Source organism: Oncorhynchus keta, chromosome 20 (genome assembly GCF_023373465.1).
Source record: "Oncorhynchus keta strain PuntledgeMale-10-30-2019 chromosome 20, Oket_V2, whole genome shotgun sequence".
Classification (NCBI taxonomy): domain Eukaryota; kingdom Metazoa; phylum Chordata; class Actinopteri; order Salmoniformes; family Salmonidae; genus Oncorhynchus; species Oncorhynchus keta.
The window spans coordinates 11,418,421-11,432,637 of record NC_068440.1 but is presented as its reverse complement, the minus strand read 5'-3'; the positions used below and the strand labels follow the sequence as shown (position 1 = coordinate 11,432,637).

Below are 14,217 nucleotides of genomic sequence, written 5' to 3'. Positions count from 1 at the left end.
TTGCCAGTTCTTGCTGTGAGATGTTACCCCACTCTTCCACCAAGGCACCTGCAAGTTCCCAGACATTTATGGGGGGAATGGCCCTAGCCCTCACCCTCCGATTCCAACAGGTCCCAGATGTGCTCAATGGGATTGAGATCCGGGCTCTTTGCTGGTCATGGCAGAACACATATATTCCTATCTTGCAGGAAATCACGCACAGAACGAGCAGTATGGCTGGTGGCATTGTCATGCTGGAGGGTCATGTCAGGATGAGTCTGCAGGAAGGGTACCACCTGAGGGAGGAGGATGTCTTCCCTGTAACGCACAGCGTTGAGATTGCCTGCAATGACAACAAGCTCAGTCCGATGATGCTGTGACACACCGCCCCAGACCATGACGGACCCTCCACCTCCAAATCAATCCCGCTCCAGAGTACAGGCCTCGTTGTAACACTCATTCCTTCGACGATCAACGTCAATCTGACCATCATCCCTGGTGAAACAGAACCGCGATTTGTCAGTGAAGAGCACTTTTTGCCAGTCCTGTCTGGTCCAGCGACGGTGTGTTTGTGCCCAGAGGTGACGTTGTTGCCAGTGATGTCTGGTGAGATCCTGCCTTACAACAGGCCTACAAGCCCTCAGTCCAACCTCTCTCAGCCTATTGCGGACAGTCCGAGCACTGATGGAGGGATTGTAGGCCTGCTGTCCATCCTGTTTCCCTGTAGCGCTGTCTTGGGCATCTCACAGTATGGACATTGCAATTTATTGCCCTGGCCACATCTACAGTCCTCATGCCGCCTTGCAGCATGCCTAAGGCACATTCACGCAGATGAGCAGGGACCTTGGGCATCTTTATTTTGTTGTTTTTCAGAGTCAATAGAAAGGCCTATTTAGTGTCCTAAGTTTTCATAACTGTGACCTTAATTGCCTACCTTCGGTAAGCTGTTAGTGTCTTAACTACCATTCCACAGGTGCATATTCATTAATTGTTTATGGTTCATTGAACAAGCATGGGAAACAGTGTTTAAACCCTTTACAATGAAGATCTGTGAAGATATTTGAATGTTTACAAATTATCTTTGAAAGATAGGGTCCCGAGTTTATTTTTGTTCAGTATAGAGGTATACAATTTTCATGTTTTCCATTAAATATAAAACCACATCATAAAACAACTATACAAATGATTTATAAATAACTTTTAAAGATTATGTTACAGACAGTCCAACATGTTGCTGTATTGCCCCCTAGCTGTGGAGTTGTTTTAATAGGGGTTAGGGGGTAGGGGTTACAGGTTGTTCAAATCAAATCAATGTTGCTGTAAAAGAGAATGTATTCTCAGTCAACTCACCTGGTAAAATAAGGAATAAATAAATCCAATAATTTTAAAAAGCAAGGTATAGTTGAAAGGGTTTGGGTCCAACATGTAGCTAGCTGGTAGTGCCCACTGACTGGAGTTGTAGAAACAGGGGTTAGGGTGTAGGGCAGGGTTCGGCGAGTAAAATAAATGTGCCAAGTTTTTTGTAGAAATATATACCTTTAATGTTTGGTCAAAAAACACTACAATCAACAGGAATTTAGCAAAAAAAGACTGTTTAATTTAGAACATCTGTTCCCAATTTTTCCCACGAAATAAAGGTCATGTCTCAAAGTAATCAAAGTATGAATGATCGGCTATGAAAAGCCAACTGACATTTACTCCTGAGGTGCTGACCTGTTGCACCCTCGACAACCACTGTGATTACTATTATTTGACCCTGCTGGTCATCTATGAACATTTGAACATCTTGGCCATGTTCTGTTATAATCTCCACCCGGCACAGCCAGAAGAGGACTGGCCACCCCTCATAGCCTGGCACCTCTCTAGGTTTCTTCCTAGGTTCTGGCCTTTCTGGGGAGTTTTTCCTAGCCACCGTGCTTCTACACCTGCATTGTTTGCTGTTTGGGGTTTAAAGGCTGGGTTTCTGTACAGCACTTTGAGATATCAGCTGAAGTAAGAAGGGCTTTATAAATCAATTTGATTTGTTGAAATTACGGTTGTTTTCAAATACATCTTTTGGGCTTTAGTTGTGGTCAATTTTCACGGTATAAATTATCATTTAATTCCAGCCCCCGATGATCCACCTGTTAGGGTGTACAGGGTCCAACATGTAGCTGTAGCGCCCCCTGGCTGTGGAGCTGTAGTAGCAGCAGGAACTCTTCAGGCATGGCGTGCATGAAGTGACTTGGACCAACGTTGTCATAGTAATGATGTGGCAAAGTATTTTGGGATAGATCCAGAGGGAAGGGCCAGAAGCCATACAGATGAACCTGACAAAGAGAGATCTAGACTTAGAAACAAACACACACAAACACACACACACTTAATCTCTTAAAGTAGCCGATCGCATCCGACTGATTGTGGGTTGGCTGATGACTGTATAATCCGATGCGGGATGCATGCTGTCGTTGAGGCCGGTGCAGCCATGGTCATATGTCTTCTCTGTCACTTCACCAGGTGACACTCAGTCCTTTTTTCCTGAGCCAACTGCACACCTTGATGGAAGAGGCTGCACCAGGTGGAACGGTCCGCAGCACCAGGTGGAACGATCCACCGCACCAAGTGGAACGGTCCGCAGCACCAAGTGGAACGATCCGCCGCACCAGGTGGAACGGTCCACAGCAACAGCCCAGAGGGAGGCAGGGTTTATCCCACACTTTAGTGAAGTCTTCAAGTGGTCCTTTAGATGCTTTTTCTGACCACCTGCAGAACGACAGCCCAGTTGTACCTGTCATTCACGTACTGAAGCTCAAGGACTCGTTCAGATTCAAGCTTTGTGCTAGCTGCTACTAGAGTCCCAGTGTTGCTCCAGAAATAACTGAAGCACGGTGTATATGATCTTCAAAACAACATCTGTTTATGGCCTTTATGGACCTCTCCTAAGCAGAGGTTTAGACAGGTGGGCCTGGGTGGACACAGACCCACCCACTGGGGAGCAAGGCCCTGCCAGGCTCATCCAATCAAATTGAGCAAAAAACTAAAAATAATACATTATTATTACAAAAATACTCCTCAGTCAAAATTTCTGCAAGCCCACCCACAAATTAATTTCTGGCTACGCCCCTGCTCCAAAGCCTTGAGCAAAGTAGACTGTGAACACCTTTGGAAGGTTTTTCTGCAGTATGGCTACCCTGGGAAATTTGTCAACATCCTCGGTCAGTTCAATGAGGGGGTGATGATCAGGGTAACAATTGGTGGTCAGGAACCTTTTGGAGTAGGCACAGGTATGAGGCAAGTGGCGTGTGCTTGAGCCGGTCCTTCCTCCTGTCTTCCTCCTTTGTGTCCCAACACTGCTGGCACAAGGACATGGAAACGTGGAGTGGGGTGACCCTAGACTTCAGATTGGACAGAAACATCTTCTGAGGCAACACACACACATACTAACACCTGTTCACAGATCTCCAGAGCAGTGCTGGCCAGCATCAGACCTGTAGAGAGCCGTGGGGCTCGTTGCCCTCGACGATTCCAGAACCTGCCCAGCTCAAACAGGTAGTCTGGGTGGAAGAACACCACTTTCTGTTGGGGGCGGGCCTTACGGAGAGCTTGGTACACCTGGGACAGAACAAAGACTGATTCATGACATAACTATCTACTCTCCTCCCCCCCAGGATCAAAATGTTAGTTATCCATTTTGTCATTCTTAAAAAGTCTACCTGAGCCCAGACCTTGCCCTAGTAACTGATTTAAAAAAATAACCGCTACATTGTATTGTGTCCTGTCGGGCCCATGCCGGGTCGCAGTCTCATCTCATGATAGCAGCTCACCTTGAAGCAGGGGCTGGTCCCAAAAGCAAAGGAGAAGGCTGGCAGAAGTAGATGGGCATGACCGTAGACTGACAGGGCTTCCGCCAGGGGTCCAGGGTTCAGCTGGAGGCCAGGGTACCTGAGTACAGGTGAGTGAGGAGATGGGTGAGGAGATGGGGGAGGGGAGGAGTGAGGAGACAGGTGAGGTGAGGGGAGGAGTTAGGAGACAGGTGAGGCAAGGCGTTAGGAGACAGGTGTTAGTGGCAGTTCGAATGTCTAGAATCGACTTGATGACAAAAATCTATTTGAGTTTGTGAAATCATGTTCAAGGCCGAGACTGGTGAGAATTCATCATATATATAGATTATGTACAGTATCAGTCAAGAGTTTGGACACACCTACTCATTCAAGGGTTTTTCTTTAATTTTACTATTTTCTACACAGTTCAAATAAGCAAAGAGAAATTAAAGTCCATCATTACATTAAGATATGAAGATCAGTCAGTACAGAACATTTCAAGAACTTTGAAAGCTGCTTCAAGTCCAGTCGCAAACATCATCAAGCGCTATGATGAAACTCTCATGAGGACCGCCAAAGGAAAGGAAGACCCAGTTACCACTGCAGAGGATAAGTTCATTAGAGTTACCAGCCCAAATAAATGCTTCACAGAGTTCAAATAACAGCCACATCTCAACATCAACTGTTCAGATGAGACTGCGCGAATCAGGCCTTTGCGGTTGAATTGCTGCAAAGAAACTGCTACTAAAGGACACCAATAAGAAAAAGAGACTTGCTTGGGCCAAGAAACACAAGCAATGGACATTAGTGGAAATATGTCCTTTGGTCTGATGAGTCCGAATTAGATTCTAAAATCTTTTGTAAATTAAATATTGATGCCTATAAGCTAGATAAAGAACGCATAAATATTGTTTCTCACACAAACTTCCCTTATTTACATATTATTTATCTTTGGTTTTAGGCCACCCTCTTTCAACAACATTTCTGAGTTTTCACAATTTCCCGGGAATCACCAAGTCTGACACAAGGGAAAGCAGCTCCTTCCCCTCTCAAAGGTATGCTAACTGCATCCTGTGTTGCTTGGCGACATCTCCTCGAAGTTGTAACAGCTCAGCCGTTTTCCATTAACCACCCGAGCCAAAGCCTGTTCACCCCGCTATCATCCATAAGGCGAGGTCAGTACAGGTGCATCAAAGCTGGGACCGAGAGACTGAAAAACAGCTTCTGTCTCAAGGACATCAGACTGTTAAATAGCTATGACTAGCCGGCCTCCACCCAGTACCCTGCCCTGAATTTAGTCACGGTCACTAGCCGGCTACCACCCGGTTCCTCAACCCTGCACCTTACAGGCTGCTGCTCTCTGTACATAGACATGGAATCACTGGTTACTTTAATAATGTTTACATACTGTTTTACTAATTGAATATGTATATACTGTATTTTACTGTATTCAAGTCAATGCCACTCCGACATTGCTCTTCCTAATATTTATATATTGCTTTTAAATTGTGTCTGTTGTGAATTGTTAGATACTACTGCACTGTTGGAGCTAGAAACACAATTTTGCTACACCTGCTACCAATACAATTTCATTTGATGTCATTGCTGCCAAATGTGTTTCTAACTTATATTAACTCAGGGGGTTTAATACTTATCTAATATACTATCGTTTAATTTTCCATTAATTGTAAAAAATAAAAAAAATCCACTTTGACATTACAGAGTATTTTGTGTAGATCGTTGGCAAAAATGTTCTTGATGAGCTATTTGGCCTTTCTGTGACATCGGGTGCTGTAGGTGTCCTGGAGGGCATGCAGTCTGACCAGGTTATGCATTGGGCAGACCCACCACCCTCTGGAGAGCTGTGCAGTTACGGGCGGTGCAGTTTCCGTATCAGGCGGTGATACAACCCAACAGGATGCTCTCAATGGTGCATCTCTAAAAGTTTGAGTCTTACGGGCGAAACCGAATTCCTTCAACCTCCTGACGTTGAAGAGGTGCTGTTGTCAGTGATGTGTACGCTGAGGAACTTGAACCACTTCTCCACTGCGGTTCCGTTGATGTGGATGGGGGCGTGCTCCCTGTGCTGTCTTCTGGCACCACTCCGCCAGGGCCCTCACCTCCTCCCTGTAGGCTGTCTCGTCATTGCTGGTAATCGGTCCTATCACTGTTGTGTCGTCCGCAAATGTTATGATTGAGTTGGAGGCATGTGTGGCCAACCAGTCATGGGTGAACAGGGAGTGCAGGAGAGGTGCTGATCATTGCATCTTTGTGGGGCCCCTGTGTTGAGGATCAGCATAGTGAAGGTGTTGTTTCCTACCTCCCCCACCTGAGGGTGGCCTGTCGGGAAGTCCAAGACCCAGATGTAAAGGGCGTGTTCAGACCCAGGACCCCTAGCTTAATGATGAGATTGGAGGGTACTATGGTGTTGAAGGCTGAGCTATAGTCGATGAACAGCACTCTTACATACTGTAGGTATTCCTCTTGCCCAGATGGGATAGGGCAGTGTGATGGCAATTGCATCGTCTGTGGATTGGTATACAAATTGAAGTGGTCTAGGGTGTCAGGTAAGGTGGAGTTGATATGATCCTTAACTAGCCTCTCAAAGCACTTCATGATGACAGAAGTCAGGGCTATGGGGCGATAGTCATTTACTTCAGTTACCTTTGCTTTTTGGGGTACAGGAACAATGGTGGACATCTTGAAGCAAGTGGGAACAGCAGACGGGGATAGGGAGATATTGAATATGTCCGCAAACACTCCAGCCAGCTGGTCTGCGCATGCTCTGAGGTTGCGGCTAGGGATGCCGTCTGGCTGGTTTTCCCTTTGTAATCCATTATTTTCTGGAGTCCCTGCCACATGCGTCTCGTGTCTGGGCCGTTGACTTGCGACTCCACTTTGTCTCTGTGCTGACGTTTGCCTGTTTGATTTCCTTATGGAGGGAATAACTGCACTGCTTGTATTCAACTGTATTCTCAGTCCCCTTGCTGTGGTTAAGTGCGGTGGTTTGCGCTTTCAGTTTTGCCCGAATGCTGCCAACTATAATTTTTTGGGTTTGGGTAGGTTTTAATAGTCACAGTGGGAACAACATCTCCTATACACTTCCTGATGAACATGGTCACCATGTCAGTGTATACGTCAATGTTATTTCTGGAGGCAACCCGGAATATATCCCAGTCTGCGTGATCAAAACAATCTTGAAGCATGGATTCTGATTAATCAGACCAGTGTTGAATTGACCTTAGCACGGGTAATTCCTGTTTGATATTCTGCCTATAGAAAGGGAGGAGCAGAATGGAGTTTTGATCTGATTTGCAGAAGGGGGGGGGGGACGGCCTTGTAGCCATCCAGGAGAGAGTAACAATGGTTGAGTGTTTTTGAAGCACAAGTACTACAGACAATGTGTTGATAGAACTTCCGTAGCATTTTCCTCATATTTGCTTTGTAAAGGTCCCCAGCTACAGTAAATGCGGCCTCAGGATATGTGGTTTCCAGTTTGCACAAAGTCCAATGTAGTTCCTTGAGGGCTGTCGTGGTATTGACTTAAGGCGGATTATACATGGCTCTGACTATAATTGAAGAGAATTCTCTTGGGAGGTAATATGGTCGGCATTTGATTGTGAGGTATTCTAAGTCGGGTGAAGAAATAACTTGAGTTTCTGTACGTTATCACAACATGAGTAGTTAATCATGAAACATAAACCTATGCCTTTCTTCTTCCCGGATAGTTATTTATTCCTGTCTGAGCTATGTACTAAGAACCCAGCTGGCTGTATGGATGGGGACAGTATATCTGGAGAGATCCATGATTCCGTGAAACAGAGTATGTTACAGTCCCTGATGTCTCTCTATAAGGAGATCCTCACCAATGAGCTTGTCTACTTTATTGTCCAGGGACAGAACATTAACGAGTAATATACTCGGAAGTGGTGGATGGTGTGCACGTCTCCTGAGTTGGACTAGATGTCCACTCCGAACACCTCTTCTCTGCCGGCGGCGTCTTGGAGCAGCCTCTGGGATAAGTTCAATTGCTTTGGGGGGATACAAACAAAGGATCTGATTCGAGAAAATCGTATGTCTGGTCGGAATGCTGGTGAGTTACCGCTGCTCTGATATCCATAAGTTATTTCCGGCTGTATGTAATAACACAAAAAAACGCTCTGGGCTAATAATGTAAGAATAATCTGCAAATATTGTGCAATCCAGGTGTGCAAAGCTCTTAAAGTTGCTTAGGAGCTGGCAGCAAAGCTGTCATGTCTGTCGGCGCCATCTTAAAGTGACTCAGTGAGCAGTGAGTCTTTCTCTCTAAGAGCTTTGCATACCTGGATTCCCGATTTATTCTTTAAAAAATACTTCAAGCTCTGTAAAGTTGGTTGTTGACCTTGGCTAGTCTTACCATAGATTTTCAAGACGATTTAAGTCAAAACTGTAACTAGGCCACTCAGGAACATTCAATGCTGTCTTGGTAAGACGCTAAAGTGTATATTTGGCCTTTGGTTTAGGTATTTATCCTGCTGAAAGGTGAATTTGTCTCCCAGTGTCTGTTGGAAAGCAGACTGAACCAAGTTTTCCTCTATGATTTTGCCTGTGCTTAACTCCATTCCATTTCTTTTTTATCCTAAAACACTCTGTAGTCCTTAATGATTACAAGCATACCCATAACATGATACAGCCATCACTATGTTTAAAAAAATGGAGAGTGGTACTCAGTAATGTCTTGTGTTGGATTTTCCCCAAACATAACACTTTGTATTCAGGACAAAAATCGAATTGTTTTGCCACATTTTTTGCAGTATTACTTTTGTGCCTTGTTGCAAACAGGATGCATGTTTTGGAATATTTTTATTCTATACAAGCTTCCTTCTTTTCACTCTGTCAATTAGGTTAGTATTGTGGAGTAACTACAATGTTGTTGATCCATCCACAGTTTTCTCCTATCCAGCCATTAAACTGTAACGTTTTTAAAGTCACCATTGGTCTCATGGTGGAATCCCTGAGCTGTGTCCTTCCTGTCCGGCAACTGAGTTAGGAAGGACGCCTCTATCTTTGTAGTGTAATTAAAAACGTAATCATGCTCAAAGAGATATTCAATGTCAGTTTAACCATTTAAAAAAAAATGTTTCTACCAATGGGTTCTCTAATGCACATAGAGTGAGTCCATGCAACTTATTATGTGACTTAAGGACATTTTTACTCCTGAACTTATTTAGACTTGCCATAAAGAAGAGGTTGAATACCTATTGACTCAAGACATTTCAGCTTTTGACTTTTTATCCATTTGTAAAAATGTTGAAATACGTAATTCTGCTTTGACATTATGGAGATGTTGTGTTGGCCAGTGACAAACAAATGTAAATTTTAATCCATTTTAAATTCAGGCTGTAACACAACTACATTTGGAAAAAGTAAATGTGTGAAACAAACCAATGCCTGGCTTGAAAACAAAAATCTCAACAAATAATCCATAGTATGTAACACTTGCATATATATTTCCAACTAAAAAGCAAATGCGACACATCACTTTATCTAGCTAGCAAGATAGCTAGTTACATTAACTACTGTAACTCGCTATGTCCTACCTTTTCAACAGATCGGTTTTGAGTCCCTTAGCTAGCTAGCAAGCTCTCTCCAATTTGTCAACGCAATACAAGGTTTACTTTCAACACTCGTCTTGGCCCAGACTCTATCGTTTACACTTTTTGACTGTTGGCTCTCCGATGTTCCCGGTTTCTTTGGGTTAGATGGGGTCCGAGCTGCCTGGGACAGGTTGGCTGCTACCCGTCCTTGCTATATTGTCATCGACGTTCCATTCATATCCATTTGAATCTGTCTGAGCTGGCACCGCCTCCAAAAACTTGTCATTCATTATGCGCAGCAGTAAATCTGGCATGAAAATCCAAACCATCAGGGAGGTGCAATATTGTTACTGTTGAATCACATTGGATGACAACTAGAGATTTTAAACAGAAACAAAAGACAAAATATTACATATTGCCGCTTTAATCATTTCTTTGTGGATTTTGATTAGTGCTTGGGGTTATTGTTTTGCTGGAAGATTCACTTTTTGCCAAGGCTGACAGCCTCCTGGCAGAGGCAACCAGGTCTTTGGCTAAAATGTCCTGATTCTTGGTAGAGTTAATGATGCCATTGACCCTAACAAGGGTAGGCCCATAACATCAAAGATCCACCACTGTATTTTACTGTAGGTATGAGCTACTTTTCTGTGTAGGCTTCTTTTTCATGTCATCTGACCATACTGCAGCACCGACTGGTAACTGCATCAGCACTATGATTGGAACCAGTCAGATGACATGAAAATAGAGCTCTTTGTCTGTATCTGATCATGTGTATTGATAGAGTATATACCTTTTATTGATCTGGGTCGGATTGGCTGTTATGAGGTCTGTCTTCACTCCCACGTCATAACTCTTGTTGATAGGAGCCAGGTTAAACCTGTCAACAATAACAATCACACAACAGTACAAACAACTACGATCAGAAACAGCAATGTAAACAACAACATTCACACAACATTCACATTACATTATTCAACCATACACGACCTAACAACATTCACACAATATTTTTTTATTTTACCGTTATTTTACCAGGTAAGTTGACTGAGAACACAATCTCATTTACAGCAACGACCTGGGGAATAGTTACAGGGGAAAGGAGGGGGATGAATGAGCCAATTGTAAACTGGGGATTATTAGGTGACCGTGAATGGTTTGAGGGCCAGATTGGGAATTTTAGCCAGGACACCGGGGTTAACACCCCTACTCTTACGATTAGTGCCACGGGATCTTTAATGACCTCAGAGAGTCATTACAAATAATAACTGAAAAGAGCGCCATGTACAAATTGGTGATGGACTCAGAAAGAGGTAGTGGTTTCGATAGGAAGAAATAACTTTCAAACAACATTATAAACAACAGTATTCACACAACGTTCCCAGAATATCCACAGAACGTTCACACAAGATTATAAACAACAACAGTCACACATCACATCAAAGTTTAACACTACACAACAGAACTACATTGTTATAGATTACTACCAACAATGGATTGATTGATTGATAGATAATGTTGTTGCTGATACCTGATGACATAGTCAGAATTGTCGATTTCCGCTCCACAGCTGCTGTTCTGCAGGATTCCTCCACTTCCCACCACGGCACAACGACTCAACGAACCTTTACTCCAGGGTACGGTCTATACACACACACCATGCTGGTAAACCACGCTCGTGTGATAAATTTCTCTGAGAAATGTAAGACTTGGCCACACACACACACCTGTGGCAGCATCTCCCATAGTGCTTGGTCCACCTTTCTCTTCATCCTCCTCTCTACCTCGTAGGTCAGACTCTGGTTCTGAATGGTGTTCTGTCTGGTCACCATCAGCCTATCATACGCGTTACAGCATGACCACAACTCTGTCCTGCGGTGGGGAGGGGGGGCATTATGTTTGTTTGAGGTAAACGTAAGACTGAGCAAGGTGTGTGTGTATGTGTGTCTCACCTGTGTAGTTCTCTGTGTGTGAGGTTGAGTCTCCAAGGACAGTCCATCAGATCTCTCACCTCCTGAGAGAACAATCCAATGTCTACTCTGACACACACACACACACACACCCACATACACACACACACACACACACACACACACACACACACACACACACACACACACACACACACACACACACACACACACACACACACACACACACACACACCAGCCAGGTCACTCCAGATCCAATGCAATGTTTGATGTTTGTCCAGATCGCCACGATGTCAAGAGATGCCTTCAATACCGATCACAAGCTGCAATGTTGAGCTCAATTACCATCAAGTAGTCTTGCAGCAATGCGGATGACGGATGCTCATTTTTAAAATATTTTTTATTCCCTAACCCAAACCTTACCCCTGAACTTCAGTTTAGGCATTCATTCAGATTGGTTAACTGTTAAAACACAACCTTTGGACAAACGTGGACAAATATAGAATACTGAAATCAGACCGTGTCAAACTATGAGATCTTGTTACACACAGACACACGACTCATAGATGGAGAACTTGTTGGATCAGGATGGATTGTCTGGTTGATCTGATCAGAACTACATGCACTAGCGTGAAACATAGTAAGAGCAAGTCAGGCGAGGGAGAAACGACACCTCTCTCGCTCAATTAGCTGACATCATGGTGTGAGCTGACATCATGGTGGGATCCTAATAAAATTCTAAATTCTACCTACTGTTTCATAGTAGTCATGGTCACCAGTTTCTCTCTCAGTCTCCTGCACTGCAAACTCTTCTGGACAGAGTCCAGGAACTCATCTCTGCAAAACACACATGCACGCATGCAAACACACAGTTATCAAGACTCCAATGAACATTCAACCATTTTAGCGCCGAAAACCGTCCCAGCACAGAGGGCTCATTTGTAATGGCTGGAATGGAATGAATGGAACCCAGTCAAATATGTAGTTTCCATATGTTTAATATGATCCATATTTTCCATTCCAGCCATTACAATGAGCCCATCCTCCTATAGCTACTCCCACCAGCCTCCACTGATGAGTATGTTTTTTCGTCAAGAACGCATACTGGAAGAAAGTCCTCTGATGGCTGCTAAATAATGTTGTATAGAGTCAGATAACAGGATAACCTTACAGATCACCTGACTTGGAAGCCATCTTAGTTCAGGAAGTTGTATAAATCTGGGTAAAAAGTTCTGAATCCTGTAATTTTTTATACTTTATCATTTTTAATGGTTACTTTGAAGAATTCTAAACAATTTGTTTGTTCATTTTACTAACAGATTTGTTATCAACAGAGACCACATACACAAACTTTAAATAATTGATTTGAATCCACATAAAATTCCAGAAGGTTTTAAACCTTTATTTTTTACTAGGCAAGTCAGTTAAGAACAAATTCTTATTTTCAATGACGGCCGAGGAACAGTAGGTTAACTGCCAGTTCAGGGGCAGAACGACAGATTTGTACAATGTCAGCTCGGGGATTCGAACTTGCAACCTTTCGGTTACTAGTCCAACGCTCTAACCACTAGGGTACCCTGCCTGAAGGTCGATGTATGCATGGACACTTAAGGATACAGAAAGCACCTTCTCCAAACAGCTGAAACAGAGCAGTACCTAGCCAATTGCTTTGCTTTAGTCTTTGGCAGGCCTGCAATCTGGAGGCCATATAACGTAAACCTATGTACATGGCCGAGACTGCCAAATGTGACTTGATTCAGGAAACTAGACGTATGTCGCATGTCACTACTTCACAGGAGAGCCATTTCAACGTAAATGCGTTTTTTGGCAGAAATGCATTCTGGAACATGTGAACTTTCATGTGCCTTAATAGCAAACTTGTATGCCATCTGAAAATATGAATACAATTGTTAAATTACGAACCTAGTTGGTTAAGCCACAGAAGAAGAAAAAAACAGCCTTCCCACTAGCCATGATTGGTTGAGATAATGAGTGGGCTGGACATGCCGAGAGATGAGTTCAGATTGGTCTGCCATGTTGCACGCTTCTGTCTATTTGAGCTGGTCAGTATGTGTAGGTAATCCTGTCCGATGTGGCATTTTTAAAAATATATATCATGTGGTAGAACTGCATAAGTGTTGCTCCACTTTCTGGAGGACTGAGTTTTGAAATCAGTGGAATTAGAGTATGATAGCTAAGGAGATTGAGAAAACACCTGTCTCCGGATTACATCTTCAAACTAAGGGCAACCATGGCATCCGTGACAGAGATGGAGAGGCGTCCATCCATGTAAGATAGTCTAGCTAGCTACATTTCAGATATTACACCTTTCTAATTTTGTCTGAAAGTTGTTAAAGTATACTGTTAGCTAGCTAGCTAACGTTAGCTGGCTTACTGGCTCGCTAGCTAACGTTATGTGTATGATCTGTTTAGTAATATTATTCATATCCCAGAGCCATTTGCTTTGATAGCTATAGCCTAATGTTAGCTAGATAACATTGAACCTGGTTGGTTAGCTATCTGCAGGGTAGTAACGTCATGAGTTGGGATTATGGTTCATTGTTTAGCTAGCTGGCTACATGTCTTAAGAAAAGACTCCATGCAATTAATCATTTCAATAGAATGTTGATAGACAGAGCTGGTAAATTTGCTCTGATTATCTACTCCAATTTCAGAGAATTCTAGTCTGAGTGTGCCAGAGCGCAGAATAACTGATGAATTTACCAACTCTCAACACCCGTTGAATATGGCCGGTGTCAGTAAACGTTGCCAAAAAAGCGTAAATTGTTGCCAGCAGCACAGTAAAATTGTCAGAGTGAGCTGTTCTCTCATTTGTGTCTGGAAGTAGCAAGCAAGCTAGCCAATGTTAGCCAGTTAGCTTGGGTGCTTGACTGCTGTTGTTAGGATCAACCCTTAAAGAGATGGGTGGGGCTA

General features: G+C 43.5%; 1 protein-coding gene across 2 annotated transcripts in view; it reads right to left on the bottom strand.

Moving 5' to 3' along the window:
• Positions 1-274: 274 nt before the first annotated feature.
• LOC118399392 (alpha-2,8-sialyltransferase 8F-like) overlaps positions 275-14,217 on the bottom strand; it is a 46,220-nt gene continuing 32,277 nt past the window's right edge. The window contains exons 2-9 of one of the 2 annotated variants that reach the window (XM_035795444.2): positions 12,037-12,120; positions 11,305-11,391; positions 11,080-11,224; positions 10,884-10,996; positions 10,146-10,232; positions 3,783-3,900; positions 3,406-3,570; positions 275-2,288 (exon numbers count right to left, since the gene is read on the bottom strand). In XM_035795444.2, coding sequence (XP_035651337.1) covers positions 2,106-2,288; positions 3,406-3,570; positions 3,783-3,900; positions 10,146-10,232; positions 10,884-10,996; positions 11,080-11,224; positions 11,305-11,391; positions 12,037-12,120 — 982 coding nt within the window. In that variant the 3' untranslated portion in view covers positions 275-2,105. The remainder of the gene's footprint in view (positions 2,289-3,405; positions 3,571-3,782; positions 3,901-10,145; positions 10,233-10,883; positions 10,997-11,079; positions 11,225-11,304; positions 11,392-12,036; positions 12,121-14,217) is intronic. The other variant, XM_052472071.1, reaches the window with a different exon arrangement.